Consider the following 22,596-nt stretch of genomic DNA (forward strand, 5'->3'; position numbering starts at 1 on the left):
CTGTTGTTTAATTTGATGCACCTCTGGATCCGGATGAAACATTAAATTGTCTTCCTTGGTTCTCCATCAGGTGTACAGTTTGTAAACTATCAGTGGCATTTCAAGTCATCTGAAAACAGCATGGTATTACGTGCGTGATCCATAGCACATACAAGCAGAGTTTCCACTGTAAGATGTTTTCAGATAGTTGAATAAATAAATCTTTAACGGAAAACCTGTTGGCAATACCTGGTAGTCTTACCCACCCACTGTAACCTTGGAACTCAGCAGGAGCATCAGGAATGGTGCCTCCCATCCCAGACTCTCTCCTCTGCCTGCTCTCTTAGCTTCAGCTAGGCCTCCTCTTTATTGGCATCAGGGAAACCAGGGGCTGGAGTTGGTGTAGGCTGTGGCCTTGGTCTTGGCATTGTGGAGAAATGACTTATTACCTACTAATGCTTCTGTCCTGTGTTAGGCTCAAAAGTCTTTTGCTTGTTAGTTTTTGAGGTAAGGCTAGAGATCTAAGAGACCAGGCTATCAAGAGAAGGATTGAGACATTTGAAGATGGATTGTCATTGGTCTTGGGTGGCTGGAGTCTGGCCAACACAGGATCTGTTGTGGTAAGTCACTAGCCACTCTGCTTTTCCTTTTGAGCCATGGTTTAACCCTCTGAGATGTGTTGGTGTTCTGAGTATGAGCCTTGTAGATTTTCCTAAAGTGATAGTTTCTGCCTTGTGGTGGGACTGGATAGAAGTAGGGATAGAGTTTTGTGTTGCAAATCCCACTCAGCAACTGACTAGTCACACCCCAGAGGGGGCTTATTCTCCATGCAGTCCTGGTCCTGCTCTCAACTTGGACTAGAGGTTGTAGGCATAGTAGAGGCCTTGGGGATGGAGGGTAGTGGTGGTGGTGAATGACTTCTTAGAGCCAAAAAAGAAAGAGCAGAAGATTCACTTGTACCCTGGAAGTATTTGTGTCCCCGTTCTCCCCTCACCATATTCACAGCCTCACTTCTGGGGTGCTTGGTCAGGTTGAGCTGAGTGAGTTTCTAGGTGCTGCAGCCTTGGTTCCCTTTTCTGTTTCTGCTTTTGGACTTGGCTTCATTCAAGGAGTGATCCTCGGTTAGATTGATGTAGGAGCTGAGGGACTCCAGGAGCCCCTCGCTGAGAAGAGACGCCTCCCCAGTGGCAGGTGTTTCCAGAAGCAGGAGGCTGCTTTGGATAAGGGAAAGCTGAGTGAGAGCCCTTGCCCCCACCCATGCTCACCACAGTTCATTACTTTTTTCTCTCGTAGGTATATGTGTGGATACATATGTATGGGTACACCCTAATATACATGGGTGCATGTGAAGATCAGAGCACAGTCTTAGGTGTCACCCTCAGGAGCACCATCTATCTATTTTTGAGATAGAGCATTGTTTTGGCCAGGAGTTTACCGAGTAGGCTATATGGCTGGTCAGCAAGCTCCAAGAATCTGCCTGTCTCTGCCTCCTCTGCACTGGGTTACAGTCCTGCCCCACCATACCTGGTATTTACATGAGTATTGGTAAAGCAAGCCCAGCGATCTCCCTAGCCCCATTTCATTGCTTGCTGAACAGTATCAGGTTACCTCTGCTGACACACACTGCATTTCCTGTCCGGTCAAACCCCATCTTGACCTCTCCGTACAGGACTCTTCCTCCACCCTCTGACCTACCTCCCACCCTGGCCGCTCTGGGGTCTAGACCTCCTTTCCCCTCCTGGTGCCCTGCCTACAACACAGCTTTCAGACTGGTCTGGGCTCTAGGAGTTGTCAGCTTGCTTTTCTGGCTCTTGGGTCCCTGGGTGTGAAAGATGTGTTCTGGGTAATGTTCCCTGGGGCAGGTCTTCCTACAGGCTTTGTCCCGCCTTCATGTTGTCAGTAGTCCCCTTACCTGTCCAGCTCTTTCCAGTTGAGTGAGGGCTTCTGCACAGTCACAGGTGGCAGTAGATTCTTGTTAGGGAGTGGGGTAGATCTCTGCAGGACACAGGGCTCCTTGAGGAGGCAGCAGATTCCATCCGCCAGCTCTAAGGATGAGACCCAAACCCTTAACATTGCTGACACCAGCCCTGCTGTTTCCCAACATCATGCACCCTCCACCTGGCCGCTTTATATATGTAGTATAGAGTGGGAGTGGGTCACCAGAGTAACAGGAAGTAGGTTCCAAGGTTGGTGTCACAGAGAGAAGTTAAGTTTTGGGATACTTACTGCATTTGAGAAGAAAAAGCTGAGGAATGGTCAGCCCGTGGCTCTTCCAAGATCTCTGGAATAGCCCTGAAGAAATCCCCCCCCCCCCCCCCCCCCCCCCGTTTCCTTGACAATGCTCTGGTTGCAGAACAAGCACCAGGAACTGCTAAGCAGTCAGGATTGCATTGCTCCCAGCAACAGCTCAGTCTGTTCCTGGGAAGAGCTCTTCCTAACCACTAGGGCCTTTGATTTGAGACCACCACATGGGTGAGGTCTTTAGTTTCTCTGTCAGTGTGGGATGAAGATGGCTCCTGACCACCTCCTGGCTTAGGGATTGCTTGAAGACTGATCTGTTATATTCCCCAGCAGGTCAAGTGCACAACAGGCTACCTCCCCTTACTCATTCTGTTAAGGAGTGAAGGAGAAAAGCCATACCAGAGTAATGGTCCACCAGGGCTTGGAGTGAGGGGAAGGTGAGGCGAGGTGAGATGTACAGCCAGCCGTTGTCAAGGTATTGGATCCTATAGTGTCTGATTCGGTCCCAAGACGCTGGACGGCTGAGTCGGATGGACAGGGAATAACAGCCTGAGGAGGAAGGCATGAGGTCCGTTCTGAGGCCCTGCTGCAGCCCTAGCTTTGCTGAGGTTGGAGGAAGAAGGAGCAGTGGCCACAGCCCCGGGCTGCAGGGTGTGAAGGACAGAGGCAGAACAAAAACTTGGTCTTTATCAAAATTGGTACTTTGTACTAGATGGGGTCCTGTGTGGCTTCAGGGCGGGGGCCACAGCAGAGAGAGAATGGGCACACCAGGGCCTCTTGCCACCGCAGATGAACTCCAGGTGCATGTCCCTCCTTGTGTGCCTGGCTTTACATGGGTACTGGGAAATTGAACCCAGGCCATCAGGCTTTGCAAGCAAGCGCCTTTAACCACTTAGTCATTTCTCCAGCTCAGCTTTATTATTCATTCCTCTCATCATATACATTATATAACTGATAGCATGTAGCAGTTCTTTTTCTTTCTTTTGTTTTTGCTTTCATTCAGTTTCCTAAATGGACTTGAGATATAATTTTCTTTATTCCTCATGTATCCCCGCTTGCCTTGAACTCAAGCTTTGTAGTTTACGGTGACCTTGAACATTTTTTTCTTTTTGAGAGAAAGAGGGAGAGAATGGGTACACCAGTGCCTTCAGCTGCTGCAAACACACTCCAGACATGTGCACCCCCCTTGAGCACATGTGTGACATTGTGCACTTGCATCACTGCACGTGGCTTATGTGGAACCTGGAGCTTTGAACATGAGTTAAAAAACATTTTTGGAGGGTTGGAGGGATGGCTTAGTTTTTAAGGTGTTTGCCTACAAGGCCAAAGGACCCAGGTTCGATTCCCCAGGACTCACGTTTCCCATATGCACAACAGGGCACATGTGTCTGGAGTTTGTTTGCAGTGGCTGGAGGCCCTGGAGTGCCTATTCTCTCCCTTTTTTTTTTTTTTTTTTTTTTTTGGTTTTTCGAGGTAGGGTCTCACTCTGGTCCAGGCTGACCTGGAATTAACTCTGTAGTCTCAGGGTGGCCTTGAACTCACGGCAATCCTCCTACCTCTGCCTCCCAAGTGCTGGGATTAAAGGCGTGCGCCACCACGCCCGGCTCTCTCCCTCTTTCTATGTCAAATAAATTTTGGGGGGACTAAGAAGATGGCTCAGCAGTTGCTTGCTTGAAAAACCTGTCAGCTCAGGTTTTATTCCCCAATACCAAATGAAGTTACTAGCACAAAGTGGCTCATGTCTTGGGTTTATAGTGGTAAGAGATCCTGGTGTACCCATACTCCCACTCCTCACTGACAAAAGTTTTTAAAATTAAAAATATTTTAGCCGGCTGTGGTGGCACACACCTTTAAACCCAGCACTTGGAAGGCAGAGGTAGGAATATCACTGCAAGTTTGAGGACACCCTGAGAATTCATAGTGAATTCCAGGTCAGCCTGAGCTAGAGTGAAACCTTACCTCATAAAACCAAAAAGTAAATAAAAATTTTAGCTGGGTATAGTACACATGCCTTTAATCCCAGCATTCAGTAGGCAGAGGTAGGTGGAGTTCGAGACCATTAAGACTACGTAGTGAATTCCAGGTCAGCTTGGGCTAGAGTGAGACCCTATCTAGAAAAAAGAAAAAGCATTTTTTAAATTTGTGTGTGTGTGAGAGAGACAGTGGGTGAGTATGGGCAAATAAGGGCCCCTATCCACTACGAACTCCAGACCCATATGCTACCTGGTGTATATGCCTGTATATGGGTACTGGGGAATTGAGCCTGGGCCAACAGGCTTTGCAAGCAAATGCTTTTAACTGCTGAGCCAACTCCCCAGCTGTGACTTTTTTTTTTTAAGTATTTGGTGGGTCTTTTGTTTGTTTTACTTTTGAGACAGGGTCACATGTAGGCTAGGCCTTGAACTCTTTGTAGCCAAGGATACTCTTGAATTTCTGATCCTCCTATTTCAGTCGCCAGAGTACCTGAAGTCAGTGATAATGCCACGATGTGTTCTCACTTCCAGATACTTGCCAGTGTTACCTGAGTCCTCTCAGTGAGGAAGGGGCTCTAATACTTCATATACATCCTTCTTGTCTGCAATGTAATCTACAATTTCTTGTGGACACATTAATTTTTCCACATCTGTGTCAGGAATTTCAAACCCAAACTCATTTTCCATGGCCATAATAATCTCTACTTGGTCCAAACTGTCTAAGCCCAGGTCTTTCATAAAATGGGAATTGACCGGCAGCTTTTCAGAGTCAATTTATCATAGAGTTTCAAGACATAAAGAACTTGATCCTTGATCCCTTCTAACTCAATGTCAGAGGAGTCATATCACTATACTGGCAGTACCTGCGCAAAAGGCACACGCCTTTAATCCCAGCACTCGGGAGGCAGAAGTAGGATTGCCGAGAGTTCAAGGCCACCCTGAGACTACATAGTGAATTCCAGGTCAGCCTGGACTAGAGTTAGACCCTACCTTGAAAAACAAAAACAAACAAACAAAAAAATAGAATGTTTCACAGATTTGCATGTCATCCCTGTTTTGTGTATTGCTCCAATTTAGTATATGCTGCCAAGGGTTTTTGGGGGTCGGGTCTTGCTTTAGTCCAGGCTGACCTAGAATTCTTTCTGTAGTCTCAAAGTGGCCTTGAACTCAGTGGTGATCCTCCTTCCTCTGCATCCCAAGGCTGGGAGTAAAGGCGTGCACCATTGACTACACCCAGCCAAAAAATATTTCTCTACTTGCAAACAGAGAGAGAATGAGACATAGAGAGGAATTGGACATGCCAGGGAGCCTCTTGGACCACTACAGACTAACTCAAGATGCATACTCCGTTTTGTGCATCTGGAATTACATAGAGTACTGGGGAATTGAACTCAGGCCATCAGGTTTTGCAAGCAAGTGACTTTGTTTTTTCATGGTAGGGTCTCATTCTAATCCAGGCTAACCTGGAATTCACTATGTAGTCTCTCAAACTCACAGTGATCCTCCTACCTCTGCCTCCCAAATGTTGGAATTAAAGGCATGCACCACCACGCCTGGCTCTTTTTTTTTTTTTTTTTTTTTTTTTGAAGTAGAGTTTCACTCTAGTCCAAGTTGATCTGGAATTCACTATGGAGTCTCAGGGTGGCCTTGAATTTATGGTGATTCTCTTACCTGCCTCCTGGGATTAAAGGCATGTACCACCACTCCCGGCTGCAAAGCAAGTGACTTTAAACACTGAGCAATCTTCCCTACCCCAAACTTAATTTTTTAAAAGCTTATTTATTTTAATTTTTAAATTGTATTTATTTATTTTCAAGCAGAGAGAGAGAAGAGACAGAGAGAATGGGTGCACCAGGGCCTCTAGCCACTGCAAACGATCTCCAGATGGATGTGTCCCTTGTGCATCTGGCTTATGTCCTGGGGAATCAAACCTGGGTCCTTTGCTTCATTGTCAAATGCCTTAACCACTAAGCCATCTCTCCAGCCCTTTTGTTTTGTTTTTGAGGAATGGTTTCATTCTAGCCCAGGCCAACCTGGAATTCACTAGTCTCAGGGTGGCCTCGAATTTACAGTGATCCTCCTCCAATGTGCTAGAATTAAAGGCATGTGCCACCATGCCTGGCTCAAACTTAAAAATTTTTAAAGGCAGAAATTGGTGGCTGGGGTTGTAGGCCAGTGATTGAGCCTTTGCCTAGCATGTGGGAGACCCTGGGATGATGGCAAAAGAACAAAAAATCAAGCTGGATTTTACAAAGCAAAACCTAATGATGCTGGGGATAGTGGCGCACAGCTTTAATCCTAGCATTTGGGAGGCAGAGGTAGGAAGATCGCCATGAGTTCGAGGCCACCCTGAAACTACATAGTGAATTCCAGGTCAGCCTGGGCCAGAGCAAGACCCTACCTCAAAACAAAACAAAAAAAAACCCTAATGATGTGATAAACATATTTCAAATATTGAACCACAGCTAAGCCACACAAGTAAAGATACACCATGATCTCAGCTAGAAACATTAAGAGTGGCTATATTACCATCTGACAAAGTAAAGTTCACGACTCAGAATATTATCAGCGATGAAGAGGGACATGTCAAAAAGAGAAAAATCTTAAATGTGTATGTCAGTTACAGAGAGTCAAAAGATATGAAATAGCCACGTGTAGTGGTGCACACCTTTAATCCTAGCACTTGGGAGGCAGAGGTAGGAGGATCGCCGTGAGTTCGAGGCTACCCCGAGATTCCATAGTGAATTCCAGGTCAGCCTGGACTAGAGTGAGACCCTACTTCAGGGAAAAAAAAAAAAAAAAAAAAGCTAAACTCAGACATCTCTCCAGCCCTCTCTCACTCTTTATCTGCTTCTTTCTCTCTCAAAGGAATAAATAAAATATTTTTTTAAAAAAGAAAGAAAATGGAGGGACAGGAGCGATGGCTTGGTGGTTAAGGTGCTTGCCTGTGAAGCCTAAGGACCCAGATTTGATTCCCCAGAACCTACATAAGCCAGATAGATGCACATGGTGGGCCATGCACTTAGAATTTGTTTGCATTGGCTACAGGCTCTGATGCATCTATTCTCTCTCTCTCTCTTGCTCTCAAATACATAAAAATAAACTATTTTTAAAAAGAAAATGTGGGCTGGAGGGATGGCTTAGCAGTTAAGGTGTTTGCCTGCAAAGCCAAAGGACCCATTAGCGAGATGCACAAGGGAATGCACACATCTGGACTTCATTTGCAGTGGCTGGAGGCCTTGGTGCACCCATTTTTTTCTTTCCCTCTTTCTCTGTCAAATAAATATTTTTAAAAAGAAAGAAAGAAGGGCTGGAGAGATGGCATAGCAGTTAAGCACTTTCCTGTGAAGCCTAAGTACCCTGGTTCGAGGCTCGATTCTCCAGGACCCATGTTAGCCAGATGCACGAGGGGGCGCACGTGTCTGGAGTTCATTTGCAGTGGCTGGAAGCCCTGGCAAGCCCATTCTCTTTCCCTCTCTCTCTCGCTCTCTCTGCCTATCTCTCTCTCTCTAGGTCTCAAATAAATCAAAAATAAACAAAAAAAAAATTTTAAAGAAAGAAAATTCTGGGAGTGGTGGCACACACCTTTAATTTCAGCACTCTGGAGGCAGACATAGGAGGATAACTGAATTCAAGGCCACCCTGTGACTACAGAGTGAATTCAAGGTCAGCCTGGGCTAGAGTGAGACCCTACCTCAAAAATAAATAAATAAATAAATAAATAAATAGGCTAAAGTCAGACATGGTGGCATACACTTAATCCTAGCACTGGGGTTGAGGGTTGGGAGCTGAGATGGGAGAATCACTGTGAGTTCAAGACCAACCTGGAGCTCCAGAATAAGTTCCAGGTTAGCCTGGGTTAGAGTGAGACCCTACCTCAAAAATAGGGTGGGGGGAGCTGGAGAGTTGGCTTAGCAGTTACGGCACTTGCCTACAAAGTCAAAGGACCCAGGTTCAATTCCGCAGTACCCACGTAAGCCAGATGCACAAGGGGGCAATACATCTGGAGTTTGTTTGCAGTGACTAGAAGCCCTGGTGCGCCCATTCTCTCTATATCTCCTCTCTCTCTCTCTGCTTGCAAATAAATTAAACAACAACAACAACAACAAATAGGCCAGGTGTGGTGGCACATAGCTTTAATTTCAGCACTTGGGAGGCCGAGGAAGGAGGATCACTGTGAATTCGAGGCCACCCTGAGACTACATAGTGAATTCCAGGTCAGCCTGGGCTAGAGTGAGACTATACCTCAGGAAAAACAAAAAACAGTTTAATGTCCCTCACATGCATCTGGACCAAACAAGTCATAACAAAGTTAGCAACTTGAATCCAGAAATAAGTATAACAAAGGTCTTCCCCTATGGATGAGAGCTGCCTGCTGGTATGTCATCCTTTTTTGTTGTTGCTTTAAATGGGCACACCAGGGCCTCCAGCTGCTACAAATGAACTCCAGATGCATGTGCCACTTTGTGCATCTGGCTTTACTTGGGTACTGGGGAACTGAACCTTACAGGTCCCTGAAGATCTTTTTGTTGTTGCTGTTTTCCCTCTGAGGTAGTGTCTCCCTATATCCCAGGCTGGCCTGGAACTCAGCAATCCTCCTACCTCTGGGAGTGCTGGGATCCGTCCCACCTGGCCCCCTAGAGACCTTTATAGCTCTGTCAGCTGTACCCTTATCACTCAATGAGTGTCTTCTTGGGAAAGGGGTCAGGGCGACCACAAGAGGTGGTCACTATGTCCCTGGGGCTGCAGCAGGGTGGGGTAAGGAGGCTGAGCACAGAGCACTTCCTGTGGCTTCTCCAGCTCACCGAGGCTCTGCACGGCTCCTGTCCCAGGCAGCACCACCGCTGTGGTTTCCTGTCTGCAGCTGCCACACTGCACGGGGCCAGCCCCTCAACCCCAGCCAGCTCATGGGAATGCGGGGCGGGGGCCGGGGGAGGGAAAATACCTGGAAGTTATGGGAGAAGGGACGAAAGACATGCACACTGAGGGAGAAAACTAAGAAGTCTGCCCTATAGCAGCAGGCAGGCACAAGGGAAGACCTCAGCCCTGAGACCTCTTCTCTAGGCGCTGGTCACCAGTAGCTCCACCACTGACCTTTCTTGGGTGCCCAAAGTGAGATTAACATTTTGCCAAAAGGTCAGATAATGCCAGTCTTGTGAAGGAAGGAATCATTGCTGGTTAGGGTAAATCCTAGTTGCTAAAGTCTTGGTTAAGCCTGGATCCCTGCTCTGGGCCATTTACACCTACTTGGAGAAATACAATCTTTTGTATGCTATTGAAGGGATCTCGTGCCTAGGTACCACCTCCATGAAGCCTACCTTGATTGCTCTATGTAAGCTGCCTCTACTCTGCCTTCACATCCTGGTTCTATCAACCCCCAGCTTAGGCCCCACAGGTTGCAAGCTGGCTCTTGCTGGGCTCCAGAAACCCTGGCTGACTGAATGACAGAGTGGCGATTAGCCTTTACTGGGAGCAGTGTGGGCATGTTACCCACCTCTCCTGGTCTGGCTTTTTCGTATGAGGAAGGACCCTCCAGAGTTCCCAGGCAGCAGCAGCAGTTCCTCGGCCTTCTCCCGGCACAGGCCCTCATACAGCCACCTGGGGGAGCAAAGGAGAGGGACAGGGGTCAGCCTGGGGCTTCACTGGAACCCTGCACCCTTCTGCATGGCTGTGACACACCTTCCTCCCTGGCTCTCCACAGTTTAACATCTGAGCCTCAGTTTTCCCATGAAGAGTACCCCCACCCTCAGCTTTGCCCTCCTGGTCTTAGGACAACCTCAGGGTTAGCCTGAACTTCTCTTTGCCTGGAGACTTCATTTCCAAGGGCCCTTTGAGGGCCAATAGACAGCTTCCAACCTCTCCTATCACTGTCAAATTCTCTCACCCCACCTCCGACATTCCCCATCTACCCATTCCCCTTTCCAGGTCTTCTTCCCAAGAATTGCTCCTAGTTTTCCTAATCAGGATGTTCCCACAGACTGTACCATACTCCCATGTGATCCCTTCAGTATCCTCCACACTGACTTCTGACACCCTCCGCATCCCACACCACGACACCTCTCTGCGGAGCCTCCCTCAGGTCCCTCTCCTGGGCTCCCAAACTGCGCAACACCTTGGCCACATGGCCATTGTCTGAGCCTCTGGGGAGCAGGGCCTGGGCTTGCCTCTCATTCCCCATTCCGTTCAACATGAGGCCAGGCATCAAGGAGGGTGTTTGTGGGAAGAGCATGTAGATAGGTCCTAACGGTGAGCAAGCCTTGGGCTGGGCACTCACCCGTGGGAGACTTTGGCCACATGCACGCTGGGGATGTGGTACTCTCTGCCGGACACTTCAGACATCACTGTCCACCAATCTCCATCCCTGAGGAGAGATTGCAGCTGGGTACCTCTTTCATGGAAGATCTGCAAGGACCCTGTCAGGCTAGAGCTGACAGTACCCCATCCCACCGGTTTCCTAGACTTCCTTATACTAGATAGTCCAGGCTCCTCCTGGGCTGGGGTCTAGCAGGTAGAAAATGGTCCAAGCCTTCCAGTTAACTGCCTCTCCCCATAGGCGTGTCAAGCTGCCTAAAACCCACCACAAGGTCATGGTCATAAGGGTGGCACTTCTCCCTTAGTGCACTTGCAGGGCCCAGTAGCATGCGTGGACTTACTCAGAGATGATGGTCAGTGGCTCTCCCAGTCTCAGAGACAGCTTGGCCTGCTCACCTGCTGGGAAACTGCCCAGGGCCACAGCCGTGACCTTGTTCCTCTCTGGGGGGTGGGGGCAGGAGGAGAACAGTGACAGTGACCCTCTGGGCCAGTGTAGTAGTGACCTTCTTGTCACCGAGATGAAACACCCGATCAGACACCGTTTGTGGAAGGAAAAGGTTTATTTGTGGCTTACAGATGTGAGGAGAAATTTCATGAGGGTGGGGAAAGTATGGTAAGAGCAGACAGCTGGGGGAAGAGGGGTGTCACATCTCCTCAGCAGCATGGAAGAAGTAGAGGGAGTGAGCTTTGTGGGTGGCAAGCAAGATCTGCACCCCCTTTCCTCACCAAGGCACCAAGGCTCCACCAGCCTTAATCATAAGCACCTGAGGCTCTGGAGTTGTTTTTTTTGTTTTTTTTTTTTTTTTTTTTTTACATTCACACTACCACAGCCAAGCCAGTCTTCCTTCTAGGTGTGAGGGCTAAGGAGTCTGGCTTCCCTCACTCACCTCCCACAGGTGCCCTTTAAAAAGACCACCCTGGGACTTGAAGTTCTTCCAGCAGACTCTGTGGAGCTTAGGGGAGCTGAGACAGGAGCCTCAAGCTCACTTGGCAAGAGGAAGTGGGGGTGGTTCCGGCTCTGGCCCTGTTCTATGTGTGGTCCTCACAGACTTTCATGGAGGGGTTCTGCTGCCGAGGGACTTAAGTCTGTGGCTCTGGAGCTGGGAATAGGGCTAGATGGCATGTCAAACATCTACAATATGCAGGGCAAGGCTCTAGGTTCCTTCCCTAGAACCATGGCAAAACAAAACAAAACAAAAATAACCTGAGCTGTAAGTTGCTATCGATGTGGACCTGAGTCAGGTTCTGGAAGGTGCTGCTGGTCCTCTGAAGACTGGGGAATAAACTCAGGAAGGCTCACAGCTGACCTGGCTCCCCAGCGATGAGGGTACCAGGCTGGGCATTGGAGAAGTTCCAGCACTCAGCATGCCCAGACAGGGGAGCAGAGTCCCAGAGACTGGGAACAACAGTTCCACCTCCCTGCTGCCTCTGCCCCAACCCCCAACACTGGTCCTGGTTTCCTTGTTGTCCCAACTCCAGGCTCCTGGGAGACTCTGAGATCCCAGATGTGAGCCAACTTGGGAATTAACAGAGCACCGTACAGAGGTCGGCAGTCTAGCTTTCCAGTGGCCCTTGTCCAGGACAGTGGGTGAGGACGTGTCCTCCCGCCCACAGAGAGGACTTGCCACCACAGGCTGCCATCCATGGCCCAGCCCAGCACAGCACAGCACAGAGTAGGCGCACTGCTGGTGAGTGCCACACTGTCAAGGGTCCTGACAGCCCTGACTAAGCCACTCCATGCCAGGTCCTGCCTGTACCTTCATGCATCAATCTTACTCAGCCCTGGCCGGCTCTAGTAATCCCCTCTGTGCACAAGGCCCCGATAGGTCCATCACTCAAGAAAGACACAAATCCCACCGCACACCATCCTCATGGGTCCAGGCCGGGAGGAAGGGTTAGCTGAGGGCTGGTGATGGCAGCGCCTCTCAGGAAAGGGCCTCAAACTCCCTGAGAGACTGAGGTTCCCATATAGAGGTGATTGACCTGGATCTCAGAGCCAGAGGGAGACGAAGCCCCCACCATGCCTGAAATGGCCCCAAGGACTTGATGGGCATGAGGTCAAATCCGGAGGCTGAGCACCAGGTAGCAAGCACAGGACTAGCAGCCCTCCGTGCACCTCACAGACGAGCCTGCTTCATGTGAGAAGTCCTCCCCTCCACAGGTCCTCAAAACCTACCCTGGCTCACCTCTGGTGGCTGTTGAAAGCCCCTAGCCTCATTTTCCTTCCTCCTTGTCAAGAAGGAGAAACTTGAGCCGGGCATGGTGGCGCGCGCCTTTAATCCCAGCCCTCGGGAGGCAGAGGTAGGAGGATCGCCGTGAGTTCGAGGCCACCCTGAGAATGCAGAGTGAATTTCAGGTCAGCCTGAGCTAGAGTGAGACCCTACCTTGAAAAAGCAAACAAAAAAAAAAAGAAGAAGAAGAAGAAGAAGAAGAGAAACTTGTTAGCACAAGTATGGATGGACTATGTAGGAGAAGCAATCAAAGTCAGCAAGAAAGTCGCCTAGGTACCAGAGAAGTGTCCGAAAGATCCAAGGTCCTAGAGGATTCTGGGATGGCCTCAAGAGGGAGCTACAAGCCCAGGGGTGGGGAAGAAGGACCAGTGGGACAAACAGGGATGGAGGGCTGGTGGGGGCTGAAAGGCCTCTGCTGTGGGTGGAAACAGACCTGCTCCCACACATCTTCCCCGACATGCAGGGTCTGGACGGCCCTGAGCCCTCCACAGCACAGGCCCGGCATTCCGGAGCAGGAAATACCTGAGGCTCCCGGAAACCATCACCTTCCTAGAGGAGATTGCCCAATCAAGAAAAAGGGAACCAAACAGGCCTGGTGGATTCCAAAAGCATCCCTAGAAGGCATGTCGCCTGGATGGCTGGCTCCCACACCTGGATGGCCCATACCTTCACTGTTCACTTCCTTAGGAAGTCTGCTTTGACTTGCCTCTCCCCACACACACTCAGAGCCCCTTAACACTGTCATCCAGGCTAACACAACTGTCACTGATAGTGATTTAGCTCCTGTTGTTGTGAGCTTCACTTGTCCCTGAAGGCAGAGACTGTGCCTGTCTTGTCCCCTGCTGTGTCCCCGGGTCCTGTCACAAGTACTGACACATAGCACAGCCCCAGTAGGCTTAAGATAGAGCCAAGATGGGCTGGAGAGGTGGCTTAGTGGTTAAGGTGCTTGCCTGAAAAGCCAAAGGACCTAGGTTCAATTCCCCAGGACCCACATAAGCTAGATAGATGCACAGGGGGCACATGCATCTGTTCATTTGCAGCAGCTGAAGGCCCTGGCACACCCATTCTCTATCTGTCTCTCTCTCTCAAGTGAATAAACAAAAATAAAATATTATTAGGGCTGGAGAGATGGCTTAGTGGTTAAGAGCTTGCTTATGAAGCCTAAGGACCCCGTTTGAGGCTTGATTCCCCAGGACCCACGTTAGCCAGATGCACAAAGTGGCACATGAGTCTGGGGTTCATTTGCAGTGGCTAGAGGCCCTGGCGTGCCCATTCTCTACTTATCTGCCTCTTTCTCTCTCTGTCACTCTCAAATAAATAAATAAAATAAAGCCAGGCATGGTGGCACATGCCTTTAATCCCAGCACTTGGGAGGTAAAGGTAGGAGAACAGCTGTGAGTTTGAGGTCACCCTGAGACTACAGAATGAATCTCAGGTCAGCCTGAGCTACAGTGAGACCCTACCTCGAAAAAAGAAAAAAAGAAAAGAAATAAAGGGCTGGAGAGATGGCTTAGCAGTTAAGTGCTTGCCTGCAAAGCCTAAGGACCCTGGTTCAAGGCTCGATTCCCCAGGACCCACGTTAGCCAGATGCACAAGGGGGCACACACATCTGGAGTTTGTTTGCAGTGGCTGGAGGCCCTGGTGTGCCCATTCTCTCTTTCTCTCTCTATCTGCCTCTTTCTCTCTCTGTCACTCTCAAATAAATAAATAAAAATAAACAACAACAACAAGAAATAAAATTTTAAAAATATATAAAAAAGACAGAGGCAAAAAGTTGGACACAGTGGACTCTCAGTACTCAGGAGGCTGAGGTAGTGACCACAGTGACTTCAAAGTCAGCCATGGCTACAGAATGAGTTCCAGGCCAGCCTGGGCTAGAGGGTGACCCTGCCTCAAAAAAAAAAAAAAAAAAAAAAAAAAGAGCACATTTCCTAGTCTCAAAACATTTCCTGCCCTCCACTCCCCCCGATACTGGTTAAGCGAGTCATCTACCAGTTATTGTTCAAATGCACATTTGATACTAGCAGAACATTTTGGGCATGTTTCAGCCTAAAATGCCTAACAGTAGTTCAATTAGGAGGAAAGTGGCCTAGCCCAAATGGAAGGACTGTCTGTAAAACAATTTCCCTGTAATCTTTTTTTTTTTTTTTTTTTAGGTAGGGTCTTACTGTAGTCCCAGGCTGACCTGGAATTCACTCTGCAGTCTCAGGCTGGCCTCAAACTCATGGTGACCTCCTACCTCTGCCTCCTGAGTGCTAGGATTAGTGTGCACCTCCATGCCTGGCCAGTTTATTTATTTGTTTATTTATTTTTGGCAAGCCCAACAGACTGGCCTTCTTTTTTTAATTTTATGTTTATTTATTTTAAATATTTTATTTTCATTTATTTATTTGAGAAAGAGAGAGATACAGAAATAGGCAGGTAGAGAGAGAATGGGCTTGCCAGGGCCTCCTGCACCTGAAAACGAACTCCAGATCTGTGCACCCCCTTGTGCATCTGGCTTACATGGGTCCTGGGGAGTTGAACCTAGGTCCTTTGGCTTTGCAGACAAATGCTTTAACTGCTAAGCCATCTCTCTAGCCCTTATTTATTTATTTATTTGAAAGAGAGAGAAAGAGGCAGAGAGTGAGTGTGTGCTTCTAGCCTTATGTACCTTCCACTTTGTGCATCTGATTTATGTGAGTCCTGGGGAATAGAACTTGGGTCTTTTGGCTTTGCAGGACAGTGCCTTAACTGTTAAGCCATTTCTCTAGCCCAGACTGGCTTTTTTTAATGACAGGAATTGCAAGAGAGAGAGGGACAGTCAGCATTGGTGTGCCAGGGCTTCCAGCTACTGCAATCAAACTCCAGACACATGTGCCACCTTGTTCACATGTGCAACCTTGCACATGCATCACCTTGTGTGTCTGGGATCTAGGGAATCAAACATGGGTCCTTAGGCTTTGCAGGCAAGTGCCTTAACTGCTGAGCCATCTCTCCAGCTACCATGTAATCTTAAAAACAATGTTCTTCAATGGAACACACTCAAGAGCTGTAAATTATTACTAGAAATTTTTCAGTGCCAGGGATGGGATATTTTCCAGTGAATTGCTGGCCAGGGAGGTAGGTCCCTGATGCCCCCAAAACCTTACAGGCCATTGCCGAGGCCCTAGGTTTCCCACCAGGAATAGATGATAAGACCCTGTTGCTGAAGACTCCACATACTTGGGCTGCAAGGTCACTGAGAAATCCTGCTGGAACTGAGCTGATAACCTCCTCCATGTAGACCAGCTGACAGAAAGCTGGAAGAAGCCATTCTGCACAGAGTTCAATGGGAGAAAGAGATACCACTAGTGAAGATACTCAACAGTGGACACTGTAAGCCTTATATTTTGTCAGCCAGGCCAAATGAGCCAATGGGTGCAATAGTGACACGTCTGTCATGGTGGAAACCAACTGCCCTCTAATTGGACTGGAGGCCTGCTCCATGGGAGGGAATATATTCCTGATATTGAAAATCTAAAATAGGGTTAGTCATGAGCCCTAAGGGTGTAATGTCTGCTGTTGTCTGGGTAAATGTATATACTATGCTCATCAAACTGCCCAGTAAGCACTTCTCTTAATGTTCATACCCTTATATTAATGCTACTCTCACTTTTGGTAGAGAACCTTCTCTTTTCAGATGGCAGTGACCTTGGGATGACTCAGAAGGCACCATGGTGTTGGGAAGAAGTGACAGGAGTGCTCAGCACTGCAATATCTCTATCACACCTTCCATGGCTCATTGTGGAAGAGGTGGCAGAAAGAATGTAAGAGCCAAAGGAAGGGTAGGACTCCTTACAACGTGCTCCTTCAAACACAAAATGGCCTGGATATCCATGACCTCAAAGTGCCTGACACTACCTACACAAGACCATCATAATAGGAGGGAAAGATCATGACATCAAAATCAAAGAGAGACTGATTGAGAGAGGGATGGGATATGATGGAGAATGGAGTTTCAAAGGGGAAAGTTGGGGGAGAGAGGGCATTCGCATGGGATATTGTTTACAATCATGGAAGTTGTTAATAAAAAATAATAAAACTTTTAGAAAGGCTGGAGAGATTGCTTAACTGTTAAGCTCTCGCCTATGAAGCCTAAGGAACCCGGTTCAAGGCTCCATTCCCCAGTACCCATGTAAGCCAGATGTACAAGGTGATGCATGCATCTGGAGTTCGTTTGCAGTGGCTGGAGGCCCTAGTGTGCTCTATATATCTGCCTCTTTCTCTGTCTGTCATTCTCAAATAAATAAGAACAAACAAACAAAAAAGCTGGTATAGTGGTGCACACCTTTAATCCCAGCACTCGGGAGGCAGAGGTAGGAGGATCGCTGTGAGTTCAAGGCCACCCTGAGATTACATAGTGAATTCTAGGTCAGACTGGGCTAGGGTGAGACCCTACCTCGAAAAATCAAAAGGAAAAAAAAAAAAAGAAGAAGAAAAAGATGGAGGCAAGGCTGATTGTCAAAATGGCCAACAGTCACATTCCTACTGGGATAGCACAACTCCAAGGAGCAATGTCCCTTCCCAGAAGACCAGGAAGAAGACAGCTCCCCTGAGCCACAGTACCCCTGCCACCCCTGACAGTGCCAAAGTGACTCAGAGCAGCTTGGGCCTGTCTGTAGGTACTGTCGAAGACGGGGGAGGTTGGTGTGGTTTCCAGGTCTCCTCCTGCAAGCTGTTCACTCCACGTGTGGGGCCCCGGGTGTCACGGTGTGTGGGGCCGGGGGAGGCTGGCATTAGGGAGGTAAGGAGCTTATGTGGAGGAGAGAAAAAGGGAAACCCTGCCACTTAGTGGGGGGGTCTACGGGCCGGGGACAACCCTTGCCAAAGCACAGATGTCCAGACATCTTGGCTCTGCAGCCTCATAGGTCAATGCCCAGGTCTCCTAAAAGTGCTGCTGATTTTGGGGTGATCTTGTCTGTGATGGTTAATTAACTATATACCATGGCTTTGCACAGCACCCAGACAGTATTTAGTCAAATACCAGTATGACTATTGCTATGAAGATTTTTTTGTTTGTTTGTTTTTCCAGGTAGGGTGTCACTCTAGCCTAGGCTGACCTGGAATTCACTATGTAGTTTCAGGCTGGCCTCGAACTCAGAGCCATCTTCCTACCTCTGCCTCCAAAGTGCTGAGATTAAAGGTGTGCACCACCACGGTCAGCTGAAAAATAATAAATTTTGGTAGATGTGCTAGGGCTAGAATCCAGCATCCCCCAGCTGACCCCCCCCCCCCACCATGCTAACCAGGTGTTCTCCCATTGAGTTACACCGAGGTGCGGCATAGTTCCTCATTCACCTGCGTTCTCCAAGTTCTTACCTCTACTGCAAGCTCTGGGGAGCAGGGGGCCAGCTCTGGCTCACCGGGAAAGATACTCAGTAGGCGTCATTGCAGCCTGGTGCTGTTGGGCTTGCTGGCCAGGAAGACTTAGAGGTGGTGAGATCAGGTGTAGCCTGGCCTAGGAAGGGCCCGGTGGCCTTGGGGACACAACCTACCTGCTTGTGTGGACACGGGTCCCTGGTCGGGAGCAGAGGCGCTGGAGCTGGGGCAGGACAGGTGTTTTCTTCGGCTGGGCAGACCTCCCATGGCTCCTCTGCAGACTCTCAGAAGCACACTGCCCAGAGAAGCCTGGAAGAAGTCCTGCTCTGAGGACAGAGCCTGCGGCTTGGTCCTGGACACGGACATCTGTCCCTCGCAGGGGAGTGACCCCTCCCGGCAGGACCAGGCCCCAGCCCTTCCCCTGGGAGCCGAGAATGCCAGCCAGCTGGAGGCGGTTTTCTCCGCATCCCGTCCTCCTTAGGCAGTGGCCTTGCTCCGTGTTGGCTCTGGGGTCTCTGCCTCTGACCCACCCCATGGGCTGTCTGGCCCTTCCCCCAGCCCTGGGCCAGCATGCAGCCCACATTCTCTCAAGAAGCTTTCCTTGAACCTCAGTCTTGCTGACCCTCCCTTGGGTTCCTGCGGCCCACCTGGAACTGTCGCTATGGCCTGGGGATACAGTTGGCCACTTGGTGGCAGGGACAGTGGTAAGGCAGTGAGCTGTCTTCAGGTGTGTACGGAACCATGGGTAGGGTCAGACGGAGAGCAAGGGGGGGGGGAAGAGAGGAATGAGACTAGCATCTCAGGCGGAGGTGACACAACACTCGCTGTTGTTGTCCCAGGGCAGAGTAATGTTGCTGGGAGTCTGACATAGCCCTGCCTTGCAAGATTCTGAGGGACTGAGTGAGGGGCCACTTCCCTTCTAGGTATCTCTTTTCCTCATCTGAAAAGTGGGGACAACCACACACAACACTTGGATCTGATACATAGTGCCCTGAAACCACATTTCTGACCTCTTGTCCTGAATGTTTCTGGCAATGCATTCTCCCAGAGTCCCCCTTTTCACTAGGTCTATTCGGTTCTTTCCCAAGTTTTAATTATGTATTCATTTATTTTATAAAAAATATTTTATTTGAGGGCTAGAGAGATGGCTTAGTGGTTAAGCGCTTGCCTGTGAAGCCTAAGGACCCCGGTTCGAGGCTGGATTCCCCAGGACACACGTTAGCCAGATGCACAAGGGGGCGCACGAGTCTGGAGTTCGTTTGCAGTGGCTGAAGACCCTGGCGCACCCATTCTCTCTCTCTCCCTCTATCTGTCTTTCTCTCTGTGTCTGTCACTCTCAAATAAATAAATAAAAAATGAACAAAAAATATTTTTAAAAAAATTTTAAAAAAGTATTTTATTTGAGAGGGGGTAGGCAGATAGAGACAGACAGAGAGAACAGGCATACCAGGGCCTCTAGCCATTGCAAATGAACTCCAGACACAAGCACCAACTTGTGCATCTGTCTTATGTGGGTACTGGGGAATTGAACCTGGGTCCTTTGGCTTTGCAGCCAAGTATCTTAGTCATTAAGCCATCTCTCCAGCCTTATTCATGTCTTTAGGGTGTTTTTTTTTTTTTTTCTGTGTGTGTGTGTGTGTGTGTGTGTGTGTGTGTGTCTGTGTGTGTGGTAGGGTCTTGCTCTAGGCCAGGCTGACCTGGAATTCACTATATAGTCTCAGGCTGGCCACGAACTCACAGCTATCTTTTTACCTCAGCCTTCTCAGTGCTAGGATTAAAGACATGTGACACCATGCCTTTTGTGTGTGTGTGTGTGTGTTTAATGGTCCTACCTCTGCCTCCTGAGTGCTAGGATTAAAGGCGTGTGCCACCATGCCTGGCTCTTTTTTGTTTAATTGAAATAATGATCTGGGAATTATGTTTTTAGGCTGTCCCCAAACTTCTAGGCTCTAGTGGTCTTTTCCATCTGCCATTATCCTACCGTTGCAGGCCCTTGTCATCAGCATTCAGTTAGGTCCCACAGAAGGCCCCCAGCTCATATCGACAGAGTGAACCAAAGTGAGGTCAAGCTCTTTGTACAAGTGTCTTGTCTTTAGTCTAAATTCTTGTGTTTCTAGAGCAATGTTGGTTTTTCTAAACACTATATTATTAAAGCATTGGTGAGTCCTCTCACTCTTTCCACATGGTTTCATTGTTTTCAGTAGGATGAGGTCTAACTTTATGTTTGGCATTTACTGAGTTACTGGTTCTGTGCCAAGCACTGCTCAGGATTATAAGTGGGCAGGAGGAAGGAGCTCGTGCCATGCCTTTGGGATACAGTGCGCTCATCATTGCCCTTGAGCTCCACAGTCTGTATGAGTGGAGATGCAGCCTAGCAGGTTGGCCCTCTCCCCTGCGCCACGCCCGTCCTCACTGCTCTGCAGCCCCGCGTCCTCGGAGGGAGTCACACGCTGTCGGCTGCGGCCTGCGCGCAGGGGCTCAGGATTCACAGGGAAGAGCTCAGCAAGGACAAGCGGGTCCTTCCAGGAGTGGCTCGCACGGCCACTTCCTCTCAGGACTTTGGAGATCTTGGGGCGCCGGGCGGGGCTGCTGCGCCCTGAGTGAGGATTCACTCACCGCCAGCTTCCAGTTCGGCTGCCTCGCCTTGCTCTTGGGTATGAAGTCCAGGCTAAGTGCTTGCCTTTATGCCACCTTAGCACGGGCGATTAACTCAGACCTACCTACCGGCTCCCTGCTGTGTCCTCAGTCAACGCATATATAGCCGAGTGTCACCTGTGAGTGAAAAGGTCACCGTACTGACTCCACAGGCTCGAGGGGAGAACTAAAGGAGCTTGGCCCTGAGCAGGTGTCAGGAAGGCTTAACTTCTTGGCCCCTCCTCCCAGAAGACCACAAGCTTCAAGGCGTAGGGCTACAGGAAACCTGCTCTCATTGGGCACCTTTCTAGGACTCTCTTCCCCTGGTCTGGTCAAGGGCAGGAAGCCCATGGGGTAAAATGTTGACCAGACAGTGGCACAGAGGCCTAGGAAAAGTAGATGCTGGCCATGGTTACAGAAGAGAATTAAACCATTAAACACACATACACACACTCACTCACACACACCCGAGCAGCATCTATGTGTGAGGCACTCTCTGTGGCATCTAGGCAAGTAGGCAGGAGAGTTGGTAAGAGGCAGCCGATATCAACACACTTCTGAGGCTCCATTTCCAATGCCAAGTCCAAGAGGACAATGGCCCAGTGTTCAGTCAGCAGGTAGACAGTGCAGAGCTGGGAACTCCTTCTGGGCCTTTGTGGGCTCTTTTGGAGCTGGGGATGGAGCTCAGGGTCCCACTCATCTCTACCCTAAGCCACCCCCCGTTTTCAAGCTGAGAATCTCTTCTGTGAGAGGAAAGCAGGCGCTACAGCTGACAGGGTCCTGGAGGGGAATCCCCAGTGCACTCCTTCTTCAGGGACCTGGAGAGGGGCCAGTAGTCACACGGCAAGTGGGTAGCTCAGGAGAGACTGGCAGGGGCATGAAGACACGTTGGATGGGGGATGCAAGTCTCCAGGAGGCAGCGCACGGCAGAGCAGACTGTGTCCGTGAAGAAAGCCTCTCAGGCCACTAGCCTTCCTCCTTCCCAACTATCTATCGATAAAGCCACCTCCAGTCTCAAGGGGACTGTTCTTCCTCACCTGCCCCACGCCCCTCAGAAAACAAAGCAAGCATACTTACTGGATTCTTGTCATGAGACGTTTAGGGCCGGTGTCCCCAGCTGATTCACATGCTGCCTGACAAATTAGGACTTTAGGGCCCTTCTGCAAGTTGGAGTATCCTAAGGCCTAGGACACCCAGAACTCAACCTGGATGATCCTCTGAGGCTCTGAGTGCAGGCTTGGGTTTCAGCCTCTGGCAACGGTCAACAGCCTCTACACACGGGCTGGGACAGGAGTCCTTTGCTTCTCAGGGAAGCCAGAACGGGCAGCCCTCCCCCGGCAGGGCAGGGCCCGCGAGGGGGGCAGGTTGGGTGAGATACAGACACGCGCGCAGGTCCCCGAGCTCCAGTCCCATCTGCAGCCTCTGCGGTTCTCACCCGTCCCCAGTCTCTCCGCCTCTGTTTCCTCTGACGGCATCGCGCACCATGGAGGTGCCCCACTGCCCGAGTTCCTGTTTCTGGGGAGCATCTGCTGCTGTCTAGTACCTGAGGCAGGAGGTTCTTGGTTTTGTGGTGGGATCGGGTCTGAGCAGCAGAGAGGGAAGGGAGCAGTAGTCTCCCATGTGAGCCTGGGCACAGTGATCATGGGCACACTGGATCTTCTCACATCTTCTGAATCTAGGCTCCCAGAGAGAAGGCCTGGGGATAGGAGACACCTGGGAATCTTGTTCAACTGGATTGTGACTTTTAGGGAGGGCCAAGAGTCTGCAATTTATTTATTTATTTATTATTGTTGTTGTTGTTGTTGTTTGTTTTTCAAGGTAGGGTCTCACTCTAGCTCAGGCTGACCCGGAATTCACTATGCAGTCTCAGGGTGGTCTCGAACTCA

At 49.5% G+C, this 22,596-nt stretch overlaps 1 protein-coding gene and 1 pseudogene across 1 annotated transcript; both read right to left on the reverse strand.

The window, feature by feature from the left end:
* Positions 1 to 1,954: 1,954 nt before the first annotated feature.
* Positions 1,955 to 18,343, reverse strand: Sla2 (Src like adaptor 2). Its single transcript, XM_045157614.1, has 6 exons — positions 18,253 to 18,343; positions 10,847 to 10,946; positions 10,468 to 10,554; positions 9,688 to 9,791; positions 2,620 to 2,769; positions 1,955 to 1,974 (listed from the first exon to the last, which is right to left on the reverse strand). Exons 1-6 carry the CDS (start codon positions 18,341 to 18,343, stop codon positions 1,955 to 1,957), a joined length of 552 nt encoding a protein of 183 aa, XP_045013549.1.
* Positions 4,752 to 6,778, reverse strand: LOC105944635 (annotated as a pseudogene).
* Positions 18,344 to 22,596: the final 4,253 nt, after the last annotated feature.

This window comes from Jaculus jaculus, chromosome 8, assembly GCF_020740685.1.
Source record: "Jaculus jaculus isolate mJacJac1 chromosome 8, mJacJac1.mat.Y.cur, whole genome shotgun sequence".
Taxonomy (NCBI): Eukaryota; Metazoa; Chordata; class Mammalia; order Rodentia; family Dipodidae; genus Jaculus; species Jaculus jaculus.

Bases quoted from the DNA above. Each gene is read 5' to 3' on its own strand.
- Sla2 (XM_045157614.1), bottom strand. From the start codon at position 18,343: ATGGGAGGTCTGCCCAGCCGAAGAAAACACCTGTCCTGCCCCAGCTCC. The intron at 10,555-10,846 runs GTAAGTCCACGC...ATCTCTCCTCAG, and splicing joins CCACTGACCATCATCTCTGA to GGATGGAGATTGGTGGACAG. The intron at 1,975-2,619 runs GTATGGCTTTTC...TGTGTCCTGCAG, and splicing joins CCTGGTGGACCATTACTCTG to AGATCTACCCCACTCCCTAA.